The sequence below is a fragment of the Columba livia genome, chromosome 10 (assembly GCF_036013475.1).
Source record: "Columba livia isolate bColLiv1 breed racing homer chromosome 10, bColLiv1.pat.W.v2, whole genome shotgun sequence".
Lineage (NCBI taxonomy): Eukaryota > Metazoa > Chordata > Aves > Columbiformes > Columbidae > Columba > Columba livia.
In genome coordinates this window covers 22,921,738-22,944,940 of record NC_088611.1, presented here as the reverse complement: position 1 = coordinate 22,944,940, position 23,203 = coordinate 22,921,738, and the positions used below count along the sequence as shown (strand labels likewise).

The 23,203-nt window shown below is 46.9% G+C and overlaps 2 protein-coding genes across 5 annotated transcripts in view; one reads left to right on the top strand and one right to left on the bottom strand.

Annotated features, from left to right (window-relative positions):
• LOC102087959 (dynactin subunit 2) overlaps positions 1-23,203 on the bottom strand; it is a 151,886-nt gene that overhangs the window by 68,287 nt on the left and 60,396 nt on the right. The window lies entirely within an intron of this gene.
• FGD5 (FYVE, RhoGEF and PH domain containing 5) overlaps positions 1-23,203 on the top strand; it is an 84,570-nt gene that overhangs the window by 9,441 nt on the left and 51,926 nt on the right. For 2 of the 3 annotated variants that reach the window (XM_065074731.1, XM_021296608.2), the window contains exon 2: positions 2,515-5,452. In XM_065074731.1, the coding sequence (XP_064930803.1) occupies positions 2,515-5,452 (2,938 nt within the window). Of the gene's footprint in view, positions 1-735; positions 2,428-2,514; positions 5,453-23,203 lie in introns of those variants that run through there. The other variant, XM_065074732.1, reaches the window with a different exon arrangement.

Genomic DNA, 23,203 nt, shown 5'->3' with positions numbered 1-23,203 from the left:
CAGTAGAAGTGTAGAATCATAGAATGTCACGAGCTGGAAGGACCCACAGGATCATGGAGTCCAGCTCCTGCCCCCGCACAGGACACCCACAGGTCACCCCGTGTGCCTGAGGACGCTGTCCAGTCTCTTCTCAAACGCTGTCAGGTTGAGGCTGTGACACCTCCCTGGGGAGCCTGTTCAGTGTCCAGCACCTCTGGGTGAAGAACCCTTTCCTCATGTCCCACTGACCCTCCCCGGCACATCTTCTGCCATCCCCTGGGATCCTGTCACTGGTCTCTAAAGAGAAGAGTCTGGCGCCTGCTCCTCCTCCCTTGTGAGGAAGCTGCAGCTGCGCTGAGGTCTCCTCGCTCCTCCAGGCTGAACGTGATCAGCCATAACAGACAGAGGCAGCGATGCTGTGTAAGGAGCACGCGCGGCCATCCTGGAGACCAGGGAACATGCAGCTCCCGCTCCCTCCTCCTCCACAAGCTGTTCTGAGCCTCCCACACACAAAGCTGGATCAGGTAACAGCCCAGATACAGAATAATTCTTCATCAGTATTAAGCACCTGATTAGAACAGACTTTTCACTTCTGGGCTAAGCTGAGATCACTGACTTCAGTTTTTAACTTAGAAGAAAACTCTCTGGTGTCTCATAATTCTAGAAAGGCTGTTTTCTGACTATATCAGAATGCCAAACTGTCAGTATCTTTCTGCGTATTGGAAGAAATCTCCAATCTCCCAGAGTCTAACCAAACAAATATGACAGTATTAGTTCAATACAAATTACTCCAGTACTCAAGTACCATAACACCAAGTATCAGAACAATCAGAGAAACATTTTAAAGCACTCTGCATCCAGTGTTACTTTATTCCCAGGATGGTGCACAGCTGAATTTTAATTGTCTTTCCTTCCAGACATCAAAACTCTGCATTCCAAAATACTCAAAATATGCCAGCACGGCAGCTATGCTTCCTGAAAGCTACACCATGATTTAGGACAGGATTTCGCATAGGAACCATGTCCCTAATGGCATCTTTTGAGATGCTGTTCCCTTTTTTCCTGTGTAGGGTATGAAGATTCTGCACAAAGAATTGCTCCCGCCTCTCTCCTGGTGAAAGTTTGTCCTATGCTTCTCCTTACAATGGAGAGCTCCTCTTTTCCCAACAGAAAGTGTTGATTAAAGTTATAAAAAGAATTAGAGATTTCCAACTGATTAACCATGTGATTACCTATTGATGGCCAGGAAACATTAGTAAGAGCAAACTCCTTCTCTTTACTTATTACCATCTGTAAACATTTGGTGCGTTGGCTTCTCACACCACATATTTAATCGCATCTAAAAATCTCATGAGGGAGGATCCCTATTGTTTCCTATTTATGCAGCCTTACAGCTTTTCATTTATTTATTTAAAGAATAGTAATTGCAGGACCAAGGCAGTTGGAAATGGCTGTGGCATGTAAACTGCATTGTGAGCAAAATGCCCATATATGACTTGATTAATCTAGCTTCAATCTAGTTTATTGTGAATCTGCTCAAATTCCTCTACACGTGTGTCAGCACTTCCACTGTAAGTAGCTTAGAGACCCCAACTAGCATTATTTTACAAGATAATTCACTTTCTTAAATCATATTCTGATGGTCCGAGAAGACTGTACCTGCAAGAGGTCCTGGCATTTACAGGAGGATGAAGGATCTTTCAACTAAAGAAAGGACCGAAGAAGCCGTACACTGAAAACTGAACTTAAGTTTGTTTACACCAGTAGCTCTCACCACGGTTTGGGTTGAAGTATTTTGTTCAGTGCATTACAGCTCAGCCGCATCACCAGTGTAAAGTATTAGCCAAGCTTTCAGCAAACCATCCTCTCTCTCATGATTACGTTGACAAACAAAATGTAACTCTGTATCCTGTTACCATGGTAACGGCAGCGGGAAGACCCTGTGTCTGGGCACCAGGCATTCAGTTGGCTGGGCTGAGTTAGACTTTATCAGTTCACGTTTAATGTTGTTCAACGCCAAAATCCTGCAAACTACCTACTGAAATTAAAATAATTGCCTCTAAGTGTTTGTACTGTGCTATATTTGAACAGCTACTATGGCTGAAAGGCATTTCTTTCATTACAGAGAAACACTTTAGCACCATTGAATCAGAGAGTTCACACTGAACCTCAGGGCAAACATTTCTGGGGCAGGATCAGACAGTCTCTGCTGTCATTAGGACCTGTGCGTGTGGGAGGTGTCACCACCACGGGTCTCTGCGTGACACCCCCCGGCTCTGCAGCTGAACATCCTCCTCTCCCCCCAGGTGTGATAAGTCTGCACCGAGTTCAGTTCAGTTCTGACCTTAAACCCGGAACAGCCCAAGCGCACATGCTTTGTTCCTTCGGTTCTCTCTTCAGAGCTGAGCTCCTACTGGCTGGACTCTTTCTGCATTACAAGTCACTGGTGTAAGATAAAGTCTACTGTAGGATAAATTCTGATGGCTTTAGTAAGAAACCAGCATGACTAACATGGCTTTTCTCTCTTTTCTCCAGAAATCACAAAGCCACCACTAGCACCGAAACCAAAGATTATTGGTCATCATTCTCCAGTAGCTGTCTCCAAATTTTCTCCCTCACTGCCCAGGGCTGATATTCTTCATAACCCCAACTCTATGTCTAGGGGTCCCAAACCACCTATTGCTCCCAAGCCAAAATTCTCCTCATCTGACAGTGAGTGCAAATCCAGTGTTTATACCAACAATAGCTTAAATAAATGCTCAAATGGGAAACTGGTATGTCTTGATGGAGAGCTGTATGAAGGAAATCAATGCAATGCTGACTGCCCAGAATCTGAGGCAGATAATGAATACATTGTAGTTCCTGATGCTCAGCTGACCAGCAAAGACTGTAATGACTTGGAATGTGAGCATGATCAAAACCTAGACTCCTCTGTGGAAAATGAAGTCTCAGAACCTCCAGAAGAGATAGAGAAGGAAGAGGCTAACATTGCTAATGCTGAGGATACCGGTAATCAAGAAGTCACCCAAGATGAGCATCATAACTCTTCAGATATTGCTGAACCAATGGAACCAGACTCTTCAGAGTCAACCACAGACTGTGACCAGTCCAAAGCACTTTGTGAGGAGTCCTCAGACACCCCTGATGGGGACAGTGATGCTTCCAAGAATGTAGATGAGGATGTTGTAGGCCATTGTGGTGAAACCAAAAACAAGGAGGAAACTTCTAACAACCTGGAACTGGTTAAGAACAAGAGTGATTGTAAGACTGACGGTGATAACATTTTGAATAGAGATAATGAAGTAATGGGTGATATCTGTCAAGATTCCATTGTAATGCCACTACCAACAGATGAATCAATCCCAGACTCTGGGAACACAGGGCAGGAGGAGGAGGAACTGCCTAAGACTTCAGAAAAGGGAGATGGGTGTCTAGCAGATGATGGCAACCACAGCATGCATGCAGAGCTTGATTTGAACATGGAAGGGGAATTAGAAAGTAGTGACTGTGCAAGCCCTGACATGTTGCCTGATGAGACCAGTGAAGAAACAGCTGCTGGCTTGGAACTGCATGAAGATGAACCCAATCCTGAAAATGGTTCAGGAGAGTCCATTCATCAAGCAGTAGCTGAAGAGGAGAAAGCAGAACTAGATGAGCACAATAATACGAATGTGGGAAATGCCAGTGATGGCTGCCAGATCACGGAGGGGAGTGGTGAGGAGACAGGGGTAGCCTGTGAAGCAAGCCAAGACTCTGGGAAAGGGGAGGAAGAAACTGTGCATGCAGAGAATACGGATGATGGCTGTCAGATTGCTCCTTGTGAGAATGAATGTAGTGAGGAATTATCCACCGAACAGTCAGATGAGACTCTTCAAACAGAAGGGACTTCTCTGGATGAAGATGGTGTGATCTCCGGTAGTCCACCCAGCAGTCCAGGGATGGAACCAGAGCTGGAAGATGTGACTGTTGAAGAGCACAGTGAAAGTACTGTGGAAACCTCTAAGTCACATGAGCTGCACCTTGAAGACAATGAGGTGGAAGCAAACAGCCTCAGCAAAAGCCTCCCAAGTCCACCTCAACAGACCCCACTTGAGGAAGAGTTAGAAGTCTGTGAGCATGACAATATGAATGTAGAATGTGAGACCAAACATAACCTGCACAAAAGTCAAGCAGTCCCTGAAGTGGTCATTGTGCCTGAAGAATCAGAGGAAAGAGAAATCAGCAGTGATTCCCTAGATGACCCTTATGTGCTTCCCGCAGAGAATGAAATTGCTCATGATGGACAGACTGATTTAGGAGCTGATCACAGTACAAGGGATGAATTAGGCACAGATGGGGAAAACAGCTTGCTGCCCATTGACCGTAAAAGCATTGTTACTAGAACACGGTCACTCTCTGGGAAAATGCCGGGCTATGTTCCAGAAACAGTTCCTGAAGAAACTGGACCTGAAACTGATTTACCATCTTGTCGCAATGGCTCCAGGACAGAAGATTTAAGCAATAAATTATTTTCAGTGGACGGAAAACCAGCAGAAGCCAATAGGGCATTACCAACCAAGTCGAGACGTTTCATTTTATATCCTCGATCTTATTCTGTTGAAGGGAGAGAGATGCCAGTCTCTGTTTACAGAGAAAGTGATGGCTGCATCCTGGATGATGGCAGAATAAGAAAGACAGAAGACAACTTGTCTTTGCCTTGTGTCAATGGTTCCTCAGGTAGTTTTTCCCAGAGAAATCATCTTTCATCATGTGGCATATGTACTCCATCCTCAGCTGTTGATATACCACCTCCTTTTGAACTTGCCTACATCACCAAAAAGCCGATCACTAAAAGTTCCCCTTCACTTTTGATAGAGAATGACTCACCTGATAAGTATTCCAAGAAAAAGAAATCTTCCTTTAAGAGGTTCCTCACTCTAAAATTCAAGAAGAAAACTGAAAGTAAAGTCCATGTAGATGTCAATGTTTCTTCTTCAAGGTCCTCATCAGAGTCTAGCTATCATGGGCCTCCAAGGCTGATGGAGCTGGACAGGAGGAGCCTAAGTAGCTCACCTCAACTAAAATCACATGTGGGGAAGCTCCGTGCATCTGAGTCTCCTTCAGCCATTCTTTTCTACAAGGATGGTAAAAGGAAAGGAACACCCAAGTCCTTCAGCAGGACTGTGTCAAGGGTGGAGTCCTTTGAGGACCGGTCCAGACCTCCTTTCATGCCACTCCCATTAACAAAACCTCGGTCCATCTCTTTTCCAAATGCTGACACGTCTGACTACGAGAACATTCCTGCTATGAGCTCTGACTATGAAAACATACAAATCCCTCCTCGAAGACCCACAAGAGCAGGAACTTTTACGGAGTTTTTTGAAGACCCCAGCAGGGCGTTATCTGCTGCTAATGAGAACGACGGCTATGTGGATATGAGCAGCTTCACTGGCTTTGAGAACAAGCAGCAAGCCACGGACCAGGAAACTGAAAGGTACTGTAATAAATTACTGTGTAAGACCTGCTAGCCTTGGCCAAACAGCCAGGCCTCCCCTGCCCGCTGTCCCAGGCAGACCTCTGCTGCCTGCCTTATGCCCCTCAGGAAAGGTTGGAAGAATACCAGATAAGCCTTTATCAGTGAAAAAAAGAGACACTAAATTAACTCTTTACCATGTAAATGTGCGCTAGCAAGTCCAGGGGATCTGAATCCTATGATTTACAGATACAAACCAAAGAACATTTAAAATACTTGGTTTCTCCAATGGATCTCATTGTTGTGTCTGGGCGGGCAGGGAGAGGTTGCTCTGTTCTTTAGTAAGAAAGATTTCTGACGACTGAAAAGAGACCCTATTTGCTGGAAGGGTCCTGCTTCATTTTCTCATTCCTCTCAATTTCTCAAAGCCACGGTATATATATATGATTCATCTTTCAAATGACATCAGTTAAGTATGGACCAGAAAATCCCAAATCATAAACTAATCAGACTAAACAATTTTTAAAGTTGCTTTAAAGCCTAGTATTATGACCCTTTGACAGACCTGATGATTTATAAATTAATTAGATAGCTCTGTCTGAAATAATATGCATTGCTAACATTAAGAACAATCTTTCATCCCATTGCATTAGATTATTTGCAAATGAGAAAATGTCCTTTTCATAGTTACAAAGGAGAAATGCACTCAAGACCTTTGTATTTGAATCTGCTGTCAGATTATAGCATATCATCAGTGGAGTGCAGAGATGTAAATAAGAAAAGTGTTTTCCATTAAGTTCATGCTAAACAGTTTATGTGAAAACAAGGTGCAAAGCAAATGAATGAAAAGGAATGTATTTGATGTAGTTGTAGTTTGTCAGACCTTTGTGAAAAAGACAAGCATCTTCAAAAGGTTTTCATGTCCATTTTCATCCATCATTCTCCTTCTAAAGATTTAATACTCCTTTCTTTGCAACTATTTTTTTCTGGTCTTCTCCCCTGTCACTGTGAATGGAACAAACCATCCCACTTTCGGTATTTCACACTTGGGCAGTAAAAGAACTTTTATTTTAACACCTCTGAAAGAGTCTTGCAAGCCATTTTTAAGATGGGAATGAAGTACAGTGCTTTGTCTTTCTGAGAGAGGCCAGAACGGGTGAATCAGGGCAGGTGGGGGCGGTGAGTCAGACACGGGGAGAGAGACTGTATCAGTGCTCAGGCTGCGGACCCGGCCGTGCGCGGGGCTGGGACGCAGGCCTGTGGTTCGGCTCCGGCAGGGCTGGGATCCCCGCGGCGCTGGCACTGGGACACGGTGGCACAGAGGGTGGCACAGAGGGTGGCACACACAGCCATGTCCCCAGCACGGTGCCCAGCGGCAGCAGGGCCTGACAGCCTGTCAGTCGCGTCTCGCGCCCCGCACGCTGACGTGGGCTCTTGGGCAAGCTGGCCAGTTCTTTGTGTCCACGAAACGCCACCCATTTTAGGTAGTTCTTAAAGAACCAAGTTAAAAATATTAAAACTACGTCAATTGCTGTGACTTGGGCCCATTTATGAACTTCCTGTGGAAGCCCGTTGTTTCAAGGGGAGAGCCAATCCAAACTGGTTCAGGAAGTCTCAAGGTCAAGGCGTGAACGTAATTTTTCAGTCTGCTGCTTGTTGTGCATGCAGTTTTGCTGTTGGGGGAGAAATGAAGGCTCCTGAACAAGCCCTTTATCAAGAGAGCTGGGGTGGAGGGGAAGAGCATTGGGCAGACAGCAATACACGTACACTGCTGCTGAGATAGCTGTTATTTGTGTGTTTGTCAGGATGTTTTGGACAGACACGCCTGAAAAGGTTGGATGAAATGTAAATGGTTAATACACATCCAGTGGTGTAACATACTTGGAGAAACTGTGCATGGTCTTGTTGTAAAGCAAAGCAAATCGTATATGCACATGACCCATTTACACGTGCATACATGACAGATGGACACGGATGTTTTATTTCCTGCTAAAGCAGTTCTGCCTAGAATATCCCTCAATGGATTTAAGCTTTCTAATACAAACACCTATCAACCACAGCTCTACCACAGCCACACAGGAATAAAAATTACTTTGAACTCCAGCCTGCTCTTACCCTGAGGCTTATTTCAGCCATTTGAGAGTACAAGTGTGTAGATTATACCCTTGCAATACGTGAGACTGGAGCTTCTGAACTTTTCCTCAGCGCATTCACCTGCAGAGCACTTGTATTTAGCATCTGATGAGAACTTGTGCAATTGCTACATTTTTTGATGAATGGCCAAGTACAGCTCTCTTTTTACATTTCAGAGAACAGAATGAGAGAGTGCTAGAAAAAACTATAATAATCTGAGAACCTCCAGTACTGTGTGTGACCGGGGAGACGCAGGGCAGGAGGGGCTCGCAGCAACTGACAGGCGACAAGATTCACTGCTTAATCTTCCTGCTTAAAAGGAAGGATCATGTGGAGCAGGTTTAAACCAATAATTTCTAATTAGAAGAAATCACATTTATAGAAAAAGTCCAATAACTGTAGTGTTCTACGAAATATATCTTCACTTAGAATTACCGTTGCCAAAATAGAACTGGGAGTATTGCCCCCTGAAGGGCGGTTATTGTGTATCCCCAAAATTTAGCTATCTGGTATTAATAATTAAACTCTGATCTGGGTGTATGACAATATAGATCATCATTACCCTTCTGCACAGTGTAGAAATAATGAGATATAAGTGGAATTGGACAAAATTGCCCATATCTTTCCCTAGTTCACACAGCCTGAATCCGACTCAGTTTTCATTTGCTTCTGAAAGGTCACTTCCTAGCCCCTTCTCTCTGAAGGGCTGCACGATGAAGTGCAAAGCAACAGAAACCAACTGTTCCGGCTGAAAGCAAAGGGCAGCTGTGCCCAGCTGTGGGACAGCGCACTGTACCCTGTGGCATCACCTTCACCCCAAACAGCGCTAAGTCAGAGTTGTTTCACCAAAGCTACTGGCTAAACTTCCAGCAGGTGAAAGTCAGTTAGAATATTCTGGCACATCTTAAAGAATAGCTCCACTACCCCAGCCTGACCACCAGAGCAGCAGCCATGCGTATGGCAGCGTGATAAACATCACGGGGATGGGAAAGAGATACCTCAGACACTCATTCCATCATCTACCCCAGTATTACTTCCAGTGCTTTTAGGAGAGATGGAGAGAGTCTTTTATCAGGGTTTACATAAGGTCAGGAAGACGGCACAGGTTGGATATTTTCAGAATTTCTTTTCCCCCTTTTGCTTTCTACTGGAGTCCATAGTTTGGATTTACCACGTTTCTTACGTCTCAATCGTTCTTTCTGCTAAGTGCTCAAAATCCAGAGAGGAAAGAAGATAGGGAAAAGGAATAAAGGAGTACAACTATAGTTCCACAGCTAATCCCACTGTGATGTTGAATATTTGTACGAAAAGAGCTGAAAGCCCATGTTGCTGCTTCCTGTACATTCCTATATCCCTCTATATAAAGCGTTCATTGATACACACCAGAAGAACCCTTCTGATTATTGTACTTCACCAACAGCAGGACTTGCTCAGACTTTGACTCTCAGGCGAATTCTTGGGGGCCAGTGTGGGGATTCCAGTGCCCTGTGCAATCACACCAAGGTTCATGGTAACTCCAATACATCTCTAGAATTGCAGTCTGCAAATTACTCCCAAGGCTCTGACTTTTCACTGCTTTTCAAGACATATAGCACCCATCTGATGTTTCTCAGCTTTAGTACAATCAAGAAAGATCATCACCTCTTCAGTCTCCTGTTCCTTTGCAAATGTGTTCTATTCCCAAGGGATATGCTTCTTCAAGAGGAATATGGAAAAAAATTGTGTTTAGTAGAAAGTCAGGAAAAAAACATGGTTTAAGTGTCAAGCAGGCGATACCTTTCCTTTAATTTGGCCAGACTGAAGCAGGAACACATGGGTGCTTAGGGACCGATACCCCAGTGCCAGCGCGTGAAGTACGAGTCCTGCAGACGATGCTTCACCGGCGAACAGCTGTGAAAGGCTTTGTGAGCAACCCTTGGGCACAGCCACTGTCCGTCTGGGCTCCTGCCAGGGTACGCACAGGATCACAAGGGCTACGTCAGCACAGACCAATTCCAAAATGTATAGCAAAACCACAGTATAGACAGCAACGTAACAACTGCCTGTGGCTGATGTGCCATAGAGAATGCAAATCCGTGTCCTTTAAAAGGAGAAAAATCCAGTTGATGATCTGTTATTTCCCCTCCAACGAATCAGCTGTCCCCTTGCCTTACCACTGGCTTCATCAACCTTTGTTTTATCTAATTATGCCACTTAAGTGATTATATCTTCTCTGCTCCCTGTGGAGCACCAGTCCCTGATCAGCTCCAGTACTGCAGCCAGGACAGTCTGTATGACCACCTACCCCCTACCCTTCTGTAACACACACACAAAAAACCCTACCAAAGCTGAGAGTAATACATGTCAGAGGACATGAATTCTCTGCCTAAAAATGGTCTGAATAATATGCCACTCATACCTTCCTATGCCCTTAAGCTTAAGGTGAAATCTAAACCATTTGAGTGAGTTTCCTCCAACACAGCACATTCTTGGCCCTCCCTGCTCCTTCAAATTAGCAGCACATGTGTCGTAAAAGACCAACTCTTAGAAAGGCACAGTGTGGTATCTAAGCACAGCATATGAAGGATAAGGTGAAAGTATAGAGATAATTATGTAATGGAAGCTTCAGTGTAAGCAGTTCACACAATGAAATAGCAACAACCAAGAAAGGACAATCAGTGTTGTTATATTTAAAATAGTAAAAGAAATATACAGGAATATATCTATTGTGATAATTACAAATCAATGTCATTTATATAACCTCAAGGAAACTCACAGTTGTTTCCAAGTAGGAAGCGGCCTCCTAGAAAACACGATCCAGCCATACTGCTGGGTTTGTCGAGCGGCAGCGCGTCAGAGGAGCTCGGATACCGCACGGACGGACAGACGTCCGAGCAAGCAAAGAGACACTTATTCGGGGAGAAACACTCCTGAGGATAATAAATGTACCTGATAAGATTTGATAATAACTACTGAAAGAATCCATCAGCTCTTTATCAAAGGCTGATGAGGAATTCAGCTCCACTCTTTATCGGCATCTCTAACATGTTTAAAAAAACAGTCAGACAAGTCCTTGCTGCCCTGAGGCTCAGAAGTGTGCCAGTTAACCTACAGGGCTGTTATTTAATGCTCAGAGCAGAGAGGTGCAACCTTAAAGTCTTACGCAGACAAGGGCAGAGCAAATGTTCAGGACTGTTCTATGAAGTCCAGAGTGAATTAAACCCACATGCAACTGCACCCATCAAAGCAGGGGGAAGCTGAAGATGCCACCTCTTCACTTGCTTAAATTAGCTGAATAAATCAGATTTTCTTCATCAATTTATTCTCACTCTGCTCCATTTTATTTTTCTTTCAATTAGTGAAGATGTTTGAAACAATTTAACTTCTAAAGTAGGTCAAATAATACCCACACCACGGAGTTAGGCCCCAAACACAATCCAGCTGAAGCCTGTAAGAATATGTGCCTTCAAATGCCTTTGTGTACTTTCCTCATTGCCAAAAAGTTCTGGAGAGAAGCATCTTAGGAGGCTATAGGTCTCACATATTCTCTGTCATTCAAGCAAATGTAGCTATAATTGTTGCTCATAAAGCAATTCTACTCTCCCATTACAAAAAGAAACCAGGACCGTTTCTAAAAGGGTGGTCTGTTTTACTGCTACTTCACATTCACACATTTAAGCTCATTCCAAGAGTAAGAAAGCGGAAAAGGTTTCTGTAAAGGATATTAGAAGACTTTAGGAAATCTCTTCATAATTGGCTAGAAATCCCTTTCATTTAAATATTAGTCAGAAAATCAACAAAGACTTGAAAGGATCTTACAGGAGATGGCTTAGAGCGTGGCCTTGCAGATCGCTATTTTTTATAATGAATGTCACTGCAATTCTTTTCCTTGGAAGACTTTTACCCTTTAATAAGAGGTTAAGTAGGCAAAACCTTCCTCCCACCAGCGATCACTGGCCCTATGTGCTGTAGCCACAGACAGGTGTGTTTGTAAAAGCCTATATAAGAAAATGGGTGAGAAATAAAAGTGCATGGAGTAAAAGACGAGATGATCTGCATGCTAGAGAATGGCACAGCTCATGCCAGCCAGCGTACGGGTCTGTTGTACAGAACCTGCTGACAGTTATTAAGCCAAGGAGACACATGGTGATCATACGCACCGTGAGAGGTTTTTAAAAGAAACATAAATTAACTTTTAAAACTTATATAAATCTATACATAGGGGTATTTAATCTCAACGCGGAACACATGTAGCACTCTGGATCTTGCAGATGGGAAAAAGTCCCATTAAAATGCTCTAACAGAGGGAAGATTGTGCCTAGATACAGCGAGACATTTTCACTTGTGATCTGGTGAACACGATGGAAAATACAATCTCAGCAGCTTTCAGCAGCTGTGGCATTTTGCAGCATAAACCTGAAAAGGTTTTGTAAGATCATCGCAGAACAAGGGATCCCAGTACTATACCCTGACTTGAGGCTGTGCACAGCCTATTGAAACCCTCGACAACAGCCCCAGCCAGCTCTGACATGAGTCATGTCTTTATTTCTGTTTATTGTAGAATTGTCTGAATTGCCCCAGGGAGCGAGAAGGTGATAGCGGTTCATGCAGGATGTCCAGCTGCTCACAGACAGGAGCAGTCCGTGGAGATAACCCTGCTCAGGCCTGCGCACGAGGCGTGCTTGTCTTGGACTGTCAGGTTTAGAGGCCTGGGGAATTGTTTTCCCAAGATGGCAAGGACAGAAAAATTAAATGCACTTTGATAGCTGAGCTTTTCAAACAAGCACCTTTGAGAAGTATCTCTGGACAGCACCAGTAATGTCATATCGATACTGAAGATGGAGAGATTGTAATACATCATCTAGATTTAGGTATCAATCTTACAGCAGCTCAGTGCCTGCTCTCGAGCGGTTTGTCCCGGCTCATGCCAACGCAGGTGTCAGGAGGGCAGTACAAGTACTCGGGCGGGCAGTGTGCTCCCTGCACAGCTCTGCATTGCACACACAGCAGACGGACCCACAACAGCCTCTGAGCTGCCACTGCTCGGCCACAACGCACTGGACCCAACCTGCCCGTGTTTATGAGGTCCAACACACCTCCCAGGAGAGGCTCCCAGTCCTCAGTAGGTCTTGGTGTTACGAGCACCCGGACTCCATTCTGATGGCTACTTTTCTAATGAAATGACAGTGCAGAGCAGGAAGAGTGGCCACCTTCATGCCCGGAGGGCTTATAAGCCTGGGTAGACTTCTTGGTTTACCCTGTGTCCATTATATGAACCAGAAATACATTTCAGGGAGGTTACACAGAAGTAGAGAGTCTGCTGTGTATTGCAAATTTACCCTAGATTATGTTTAGGGGGCACAGAAGCGTGTGATTTAAGCATTCCTAGCACCGCTCAGAAAAAAAGCGTGTACTGCAGCCAGGGTGAGGAGACTGCGGCTGGGGACAGCGCACCGGCCACGGGTCAGGGCTGCACCGCCAGCGAGCGAGCAGCGCCCGCCCTTCTCCCCCGCCTCACCCTCACCGAGGAGACCTATTGAATGAGACTGCACATGGCAATTCTGCAGCCTTTCCAGAATCCACTGCTCAATGATATGGCGCATATCTCTAGATTAGATTTGTAACAAAAACAACAGAATCTTATTGCATTTTAAATGCAAATCTAACCTAGTAGTTTATGGTTTGTTGTGCCATCCAGCAAAGTTATTTATAATGCACAGTGCATTTTTAATTATCCTACAAGAATTTTTCTTTTACAGGACCCAAGGGGGGGGGGGCTAATGCAAAGCCACCTCAAAGATTTGCTGTTCAGTGGCATACAACAATTAATTTAATCTTAATCGACCAATTAGAGTTAATAGATGGAAGAACATATTTGAGAGGCACTGCCTGTTTTGCTAAGACCCCTCCCAAAGAGCTTGTAAAAGGACCCTTTCACTTGAGCAACTGGCTGGATTAATTAGATGCTGTTCTCCAGAAGCCCTGAGCAAGTTCAGCCCCCCAACCAGCGATGCCCTTCGGCGCCCGGCCCCGGGCAGCGCCCAGGCGGCCCCGGGCAGCGCCCAGGCGGCCCCGGGCAGCGCCCAGGCGGCCCCGGGCAGCGCCCAGGCGGCCCCGGGCAGCGCCCAGGCGGCCCCGGGCAGCGCCCAGGCGGCCCCGGGCAGCGCCCAGGCGGCCCCGGGCAGCGCCCAGGCGGCCCCGGGCAGCGCCCAGGCGGCCCCGGGCTCCTGTTCTCAAAGGAAGCTCAGATAGGTACTTGTCACAGAAGCACACCAAACAAATAATAAGCTTAAGCCAGCTTCAATTCAGAGCCAAAACCAAACAACAGACTAAAGCCCAATGACAGAGATCAATGCAAGTCAGGCAGTAACCCAAAATCCGTCAGCGCCGCAGCAACATGTACTAAACTGCAGGTTCCACGTAGCATTGGCAATATTACCACACGAGAACGATGGCCCACAGCGCACACGCTCCCTCACACGAAGAGGCCGCTCACCCAGGGCGCCCGGCACAACCAACCACCCGCCCCGGGAACAAGGGCTGCTCACGATCCACCACAGAAACAGCCACTCACCAGCAGCAGCGGCGGCTCCATCCGGGGAAGGCTTCTCAGCCGCTCCCTGGTCTCGAAGAGGCTCCAATCCGGCCCCGTTGCTCCAGCAGGCGCGGGGGATCCCCGGTCACAGCCCGCGCGGACCGGCGGCGGCTGCCGGCCCAGAACCTTCTCTGGGCCCGGGCCCCCCATTGGCTGAGCAGCCTGTCCGCTGGCCGCGGTCCCGCCCCTGCCCCGGGTGCCCGTGCAGGGTCCCCGTGGCCGGGACGGGCCCAGGTGCGCGGTGAGGACAGTGACAACGGGCACAGAGGTGCTAAAGAGCCACCGGCTGCCCCGTTGGGAGCCCTGGGCCTCGCCGGGGTGCAGCCGCAGGGCTCTGGCAGCCTGAGGCAGGTGCTGGGCCTGTTCCGCATCCGGCCCCTCTCAGCTGCCACAGGTTAAACACCTCAAACACCTGTCTGTGGGCAGCTGGTCCTTAGCCTTGAGTACATTTAGTAAACCGGGATGAAAACCTCAGGTATTAACCCACTACATCTCCTGATGTGCCGTGCAGGCAGGTGCACTTGCTCAAGAGGAGCTGGTTCGGTGTTCCTGGTGGCAGCTCCTCAGTGCGGCTCTTGGGGTGTCAGCCCCCCCGAGCTCTGGAGCCGAACCGCTGGGAAGGGTCTCTCCTGGGCACGTGTGCCTGAAGAACGCACAACGCGGCTTTGAAGTCAAATCTGCCAGGCCTTAAATAGATAAGAACAATGCGTGAGCTAAAACCGAATCTTTACTTTACACTTTCTGCTTTCATATTGTCAGGCTTAAAAAAAAACAGACAGTGGCAGTGAAATAAAAACACATTGCAGTGAATATGCCCAGGGTAAAGAGCCACAGTGAGAGTGACATATAATAAGATGACATAAATGTAAAGACGTTTTAAACTGTGCTGGACAAACAGTGTATCTGCTACTTCGATTGCAGCTGTAAGGAAAAGCATTTCTTCACTGGCTGCAAGAGAAATGAAATGCCCGGGCCTAACTGAAAAGTCCAAGAAAAAAAGTAAAGGAATTCTGTAGTTCCCAACAAGTGATAGATAGATAGATAGATAGATAGATAGATAGATAGATAGATAGACAGACAGGCAGATAGATACTGAAGTAAATTTTGAACTAACATGTACTTTTGAATTGGAGAATTAAGATGGTTTTGATTTTCCAGAAGTATTCGGGGGAAGCAGAATTAATTAACATATTAATCCCAGCCAAATGTCACAAATCTACACGATTTTTAATCATGCCAAGCTTGATTTTTCAATTAAAAAAGCCTCAGCCAAGCAGAACTGCGGCCAGCTCTAATTTTAATCTGGGAGCTGAAACCGATGCGTAAGAGACAGAAAATCACTGGGCACTTTCAGTCAGCCCTACATTTGGCAGTTAAGCTGTATTTCTCTCCTCCTGAAAACATTCTGCTCTAACTACTGGGCAAACCTCTGAAACGCAAGAAAATTCAGTTCACTTGATGGTTTCTCCAAACACCAGGAAAGAGAAGGCAGATACAAGGTGTGGGTTGGTTCGAGCTGCAGGAGCTCCGCTGTTTTCCTGGTGAGGCTGCAGGGTAGTGGGGTCTCAAATCCAATGTGTGCTTCCAAGTCCAAAGGGAATCCCTGCTGGAAGCACGACCGCGAAGATAAGAGGTTTCTTAGTAGTGTCAAGTCCCTTCATACGTCCTCAGATCTCTCTGAAAACTGAAAGGAAAAGCTGTCAAAGCTCCCTGCCCTTCCCATAGGGAGGTATTGATGCACATCCAGCTTGCGGGAGCTCAGGAACTTTAAAACACAAGTGACTGGGGGCTCCTTAATTTGGGACTGGTCTTTGCGGGGCAGAGCAGCATTCCGGACATGTCTCCCTCCCGCTGCCCGCGTCACGGAGCCTTGCAGCACCAGGGAGCACTATTACAGTGATGCGGGGAGAAGATGATTGCATTTTTCAACGTTTTTCCCAGCCCACAAACAAGTGACAGGACCGACAAGTGCTGGCCTGAAAGGAACAGAGAGCCTGGTTTTCAGCTTGTGTTTCGTAGTAGCAAAATGAGGTTGGGGATCTCATCGTGAGGCCATATCGCACATTTAGCACAAACCACCGCTGCTTCAGAAAGTCTGCGCAGGGAGATTTCATCCAGGGCTGACTGCCCGTGAAAGTCGTCCTCCAGAGGGAAGGACATTTTGCTCAATAGCAAGAAAGGTTCTATAATCTGTGCAGATTCCTTTGTGGCTCTGGCAGCACAAATAGCCGGAGTAAGGCTGACAGTGGTAAGAGAGGAGTTTGTTAAGTCTCACTCCAGAAGTTGGTTCTGTTCTGTTTTGGTTTTAAATAGGGAATATCACTAATGTCATCTAGACAGGTTTCCTTCTGATGGCAGCTCCACTGCCGTTTTCCCTGGCTGGTTCCCAGAGCTGGCTGCGCGCTGCTGATAAAGCAGCGGATCCCGCCACCCGGGGAAGCGACAACTCCCCTCCCGTCTCGAGGGTCCTGCAGGGCAGCATGGTCTTCATTATGCTGAACTTACCATGAGTATTTTCCATGGCAAGTATGGAATAACGAACTGGCAATAAAATGAAAATAGAACATAAAGACTCTGGTTCCAACTTTTAATGGCTAGGTTACACTGCCAAAAATAAACAAAGGAAGAATAATCAGGAACATACCCCGATCTCCGATCAGCGAGATGTGCCATGTCATCAGACAGTTTCTTTCTGTGAAATGTATCATCTTCTTTTAACCGGATCCAGAACTCATAGTCAGAAAAACACTGGTAAATGTGTTGTAGGCGGAAAAGTGACTCTGTAAGTGGAATCTGGCTGAGCATGTGATACTGTGCCAGATGGTCATTTGGGGTACATGAGTTGCTCTGCTGAGGATCTGAGCAGCTGTTTATGATTTGACTGCCATGGCAATTCAGTCTAGCACCTGAAAACAGAGCAAGCTCAAACATTTTCCAAAAGGGAACAAGTCACAAAAGCCTTCTATGTGAACAATATACATTTTCTGACAAAGTTTAAGGGAAACTCCCATATGCCGTAGACTAAGATACAGAAAAACCAAGCTCTGCTTCTCCCAGGTCTGGTTTTCATCCTAGATCGCATTGAATCGCTCAGCACTGCGAGTTGGGATTCTAAGTTTCTCACAACCTAGTGCGTAAAAGACCAGCCATACAGAGGAAGAAATACCCACAGGTTTTGGTCTCAGGGCAGCCAAAAATGGACACAGTTCTGCTTCATTTCTAGAATATCTGAAAAATTTATTTTCAGTTTTCTGAGGCTTGGAAATAAATTTCTAAGCTTCTGACTGCTAAATCGTCCATTGTGGGTGTTCTCCAGCGCTCGCTCCTGCAGGAGCCGTGCCGGCCTGGCTGCTGGGAAGCGCCTGAGAGCCTGGAGCTCAAGAGCCCCCGCAGAAAACAGCAGCACCCGCAAACGTGACTGTTAAATGGCCCCAGGTAGATTTTCTGTATCTCAGCTTGGCTACAAGAATGTAAACATTACTCTGTGCCTTGACTTTAATAAACATGGGCACGATCCTGGGGGTCCTCACCCTCCTTTGCCTTAATAGTGAAATCCCTTCTACTTTGCAGACGAGAGGAAGAACAGGAGCAAAACTGTGCCTCAGAGGAGCTGGACAGAGCAGTTCTGGTTTAGACTCTGGGAGGGATCTGCAGTTTCCAAAAGCCTTCAGTCTTATCTGCATTTTAAACATGACGTTGCTCGGGGATTAACCACTTTACACAAGGACAGCCAAAGCACAAAGCAGCTAGGAAGCATCCGAAGACAGCAACAAGGAATTTGTGCTGGGCAGGGATTTCAGCTGTGCCTCCCAGCGGTGGTTGCTCCCCACAGAGGTGTACTTCCACAGCCCCGGCCGACTAGTGAAGCTCACTTCTTAGAGGAGATAGCTTTTCTACTCCTTATTAATGCAGTCCTAGGCGGTGGGCTTATCCTGTCACCGATTCACGAGAGGAGTAAGTTTTACAGTTGGTTCAGAGTGAAATCAGAGGGTCTTATTCTGCTCAAAGTTCACAAGTATAAATACGAAGTGACTCTCCTAAAATCAGGGTGAATTCCTCCCAGTTTTGCACCACTGTATCCTAAGGCAGACTGTCACGAAGATAAGCGCTTTATAGAGGAGAAGGGCAAAAGTGCTGGGTGGTTTCATTGTCAGAGGCCATTTGTGCTGTGACTAGGTGTTGCTCAGCAAATTACCTGAAACCCATCCTGATAGTGAGTGCATGTTTTCCTTGTTATGTTCTGTCTCTTGATAGATGTGCAGTATGGAAAGTTCAATATGGTGCAGATGTATGGCCTGCACGGTCTGGGGAGGAAGAAGAGTTTCACAGCACAAAACAGAGACTTCTTGTCTCTGCCAAGCGCTTAGGTCTTCATTTTGCCCCCCTCAGTTCAGGTTTCCAAGCACTGCAAGGATTCAGCACAGCAAGAGGTTACCAGAGATGGGGAACGACAGGGTGCTGGCAACAGCATTTAGCAAGAGAAAGAAAAAGACGTGAGAGCTGTGCTGGTGCCTTACGGACAAGATCTGCTGGTGCTGCTGGATAGAAGAGTTCTGGGTGCCCGTGAAGCTAATGATTTAATCAAAGTAAAAGCTCTGTGGTGCCTGCCATGCCATGTAAATAATGTGCTCGAAGTAGCCTCTATAAAGGGCAGAGCTGCCTCTAATAACCTATTATGTATTATCAGCTGCCCCATTGTACCTCCTGGCATGGAGGGGCCTTGGGTGCGGCGCGCCGAGCGTCAGGCCTGGCCAGTTCATTGCCAGGTCAGCTCTGGGGAGGAAGCGTCCCCTGTTTACAGGAAATGCGGGACAAGGCTGCGGCCCCCGCCGTGCCTGCAGCGGGGCGTGCCCCTTGTCTGAGGCCCAAGGACGCCGTGTTTTGTTTTCAGGCATGTCCCCCTTTTACTGTTGCCTTGTTTTTCCCCGTGGTTCGAAGCGCAGGGTCGGGAGCGCAGTGGTGCTCGCAGCGCACCCATGGTGCGTGGGGCTGAGCCTGAAACACGCGTTGGCCGTGCAGGTCTGCGCAGGTGCCTCAAAGCAGGAGCAGCCCATCCATCCAAGCACGTGTGGGACACGGCTGGTGAATCCTCACCGCCAGGCTTTCTCTGGTCCCTCTACTTATGCTGGCCCAGGCTGGGCCAGAGGACATTCCCCGAGCTGGAGCCCAAGCCCCTGCGTGCTCTGCACCGCCCGCGCCAACACTCTGGTTCTGTGAGCACCTCCTGGAGCAGGGGCTGAACCTGCGAGAGTTTTGTCCCTAAAGTTGTTCAGAACAGAGCAAGAGCCTTATGCACCTGACCAGAATTCCTCTTCCCCTCTCCTATATCCTGCACCGTAACAATCCAAGAAAGAGCAAACTTCAAATGTAAACATTTGTGGCACAAGAAGAACTCCCTTCTGGCCGTGGCAGGCAGGCAGTTTCTGCCTCAGAGTATGAAATGTGGTTATCCCTCTGTCACCTTGCCTAATCAGGCTTCGTATGTTATCAGCAGACACCTTGTCTCTCCTGCTGTGTTCAGACTGCAGCTGTGATGCTTGCCTTGATGATCTGCCGTAACAGGGCTGACTGGCTAAATGCATTGCACTAATGGGCATTTCCTCTTATGGGCTTTAAATGCATTTGGAGTTTAATTTCCTTTAGTAATGAGACTTCCTTTTGCAGAATGAATTAAAAAAACAATTTAGGAATGGATACAAGAAAATAAATAACCAATTTCAACAAAACAGGGCCGTTCAGGACCCCATTGCCTCTCCCAGTTGCCATCACTGCAGTAGGTTCGTATGATTGTCCCAACACGAGGTTCACACGGGTGCCCTCACTGGCCCCAACACCCTCGCTTTGCCCGGCGGCGGGGGCGGTCACAGCGGTCTCCGCTGGCCCCGGGCTCCCACGTGACTGACGCGGGGGAACCCTGTGGCACCGGAACTGCAGAACCTCTGGTCCCTGCGCGGGCGCTCGTTGCTTCAGGGGGATGCTGAATTGCTCTTGACTGACCACCAAATTGCCAGCACTCTGCCTGAGCAGGTTCACTTACAAGGCAGAAGTACACTGTAAGTCTGTCCCAACACACCTGATCATACCTTAGAGACACTGTGATGGATCTACTGCTCTGGCATTTGAAGGAACATTGCCAGCACGTCTTAACAGCCTGGCCAGCTGCATTTCAGATGTACAAAGAGCCACATGATGCAGAGGATAGGTACTGCACAGGTGCCATAAAGCATAACTGAGAGCTGCAGGAATGCATTATATAAATACCTTACAGGAAAGAGTACTCCCCTTCTCCCGGCACGATCACTGTGGGAGCACAGACCATGAAGCAGAAGGCAAGTGAGATTTATGAGCCTGTCTTCAGGATGCACTGCTTAAAGTACAGATTCATTGAAAGCACACTGCAGGTACAGGGGATTCACATCACCTAGTGGAAGGGACAGGCCTCACGTTTAGATTTCCACAAACTCAGCCTTTTTCTTTCCTTTTCTTTTGAGGCAGTTGGTGACTCTAAAGAAGGAAACAAGACATGACGTGTGTGTGGCCAAGGGATGAGCCTACAGCCAAGGGCTTTTGTCTTGTTACACAAACAAGAATACACAGTCTTCCTAGACCTTTATTATAATAACCTTGGCTGGGTATTTTTGTCACTGTTAAAACCTCCAGTTAAATTCTTACATCTCACCAATGCTGACTGAATAACTTCTAAAAATCCTAATGAAATGATATGATTATTGCTGAGGAATGGGGTAGAATTTGCAAAGCCATTTGAAGGATAAGTGTCGAATAAAAAGAAGGGCAGGTATCTCTTTGAGAATTGCACATTCAAGCTAGACAAAATTCAGTATTTGTCAGTGTGTGAATCGCGTTCTATGAGCTCTCACAGCTGCCGTGTGTCTCCACGTGCTCCCTCACTTCCCACCTGTGCTCAGGCTTGTCCCGGCCTGTGCTCTGGAGGGATCACAGCTAGCAGGACTCATGTCTTGATTTTATTAACAAAGGAACGAGTGCTATCACAATGATCAGTGCAGCTTCCCTCTCCTTGATGGCTTCATCCTCCCCTCGTCCACAGATCCTTTTCCTTTGAGGTCCAATGTAAACATCACCGTAGGGGCAGGATAACCAGAGAGACTGTAGACTGCAGAGCACTTTTCTCCAGACGCAGCAATAGGTGTTCCAAGGTGAAGGTCCACAGATAACCTGTGGAGTGCATCCATACAGCTGCTCCCTGCCCCACACCTATCAGCAGCTCTGCTAATTATAGTGTAACTGGTGCTACATAAAAGGCGTCCATCGCACTGCTCCTCTGGCATTTATTCAGTCAATTTAAGGTTAAACTATCCCCGAAGGCCCATTGTGTCCTTTGCTGTGCTGGCTGACTCTGGGAACAATTACAGCGGTTTCTGGAGGAGCAGCAGAGAATGTGTCTGCAATCTGCTCTCACTCGGCCGTGTCTTTGCTGCAAGGAAGAGAATGAGTTGGGGATTGCATGTCTATTGAGATACTACCAACTCTGAGACTGTTTCTCCCCTTATTCTCCACACTTTTACCAGCATCTTCCATTGCATTAAAGTTCATTGCTTGCAGTAAGCTTATTTGGCTTATTTGTTAATGAGCTAAATACAAATATTATTTCACAGAATAAAGAAATGCAAGGTTTTGAAAATTTGTGACTCGTATATTATATATGCATAATTATTTCATTATAAATTATACTATATATAATTATAATGGTTAAGTTTACAGAAAACCTTAGCCTTAAGGCAATGAGTCTGGCATGATGTCATGGTACACGTGCTTAGATTTGCCATGTAAGTCACACAAAGTGCCAGGACCCTTTTTGTCCCCGAGGAAGAGAAAACTGCTGTAGCTGATGAACACCCGTGTTCATTGGCTCGTTTAAGAGCGTGTTACATAGGCAATATCACACAATTCCTGAAATGGAGCTGCTTCTCAAATACAGCAGTTGCTGTTTTAATTCAGTGTTTCTGTATCCTCTTACACAAAGCAATTTCTATCTCGGTTTGTGTGCATTCATTTCTGTGCATTCCCAAGGACCGAAAGGATGTGGAGACGCGAGTGCTGCTGGAGAAGGGCGGGAGGGAGGGGCGACACGAACGTGCTGGCGCCCATCGCGTGTGCAAGCGAGACCCACAGCAGCCTGGGACTTCTCTTTAAACACAAGCCAGTGCCGCTGCACTGCAGGCCTGCCATAAATGAGGCCCGTGCAACAGTTCACCAATATTGCAAGTTTTGCTGCTGGATGAGCCTTTAATAATGCCATTCATAATGATTACCAGACTAATATACTGAAGCATTCTTCCCAAATTATAATGTGTTCTTACATTAACATAATGCAGTCATTTATAAGACAGAGAAAGAGAGAAGGAGGGAGGGACTTAATTTCATGTCTGCTGGGGCAAACAATTACAAATTGCAGAAAGGCTGTGCAAGTAAGGAGGGAGACCGGCTGAACTATCAATAAGCCTCCAGAGCTGCTCCTGTTATCTGCCTCGCCCCTGCCCTCGCTGCGCTGGGGCCCCTTTGTTGTTGTAGCTGGGCAGGGTTTCGGAAGTGTGGCGATGCCGCCCACGCTGAAAAGCTGCAGACACTAATAATAAACAAGAGCAGACAATGGGGCGAGCGGCGCTGCTGCCTGGCCCCGCGCCGGCCTCGGGACCGCGCGAGGGACGAGCCGGTGGCTCCGCGGGACCAGAGCCCCGTCTGCAGCCCAACCGAGTGCAGAGCGAGTCTGGTCAGTGCCCCCCATTAACCCATCCTTGCCCAGCCTCCTGTCACACCAGCATTCCCTTTGAAGCTCTGGATTTGTTCACATCTGGGATTCCCAAGTGGGAGATCAAAGCAAAATACAGAGATGAGGCAGAAATGAAAAAGCAAATTAGTAATGTTTCAAAGGAAATGAGAACTGAAGAAACCATAGACACAGAGTAAGCCAGGCCCACGTCACAGACCGAGCTGGTGGGCCATCAGATTTGGTTTCTCCAGACAACAGAGTGTTGGCGGGACGCCGGAACCTGCCCCTTGAAATGTGAAAGGCCCGGGGCCACTGT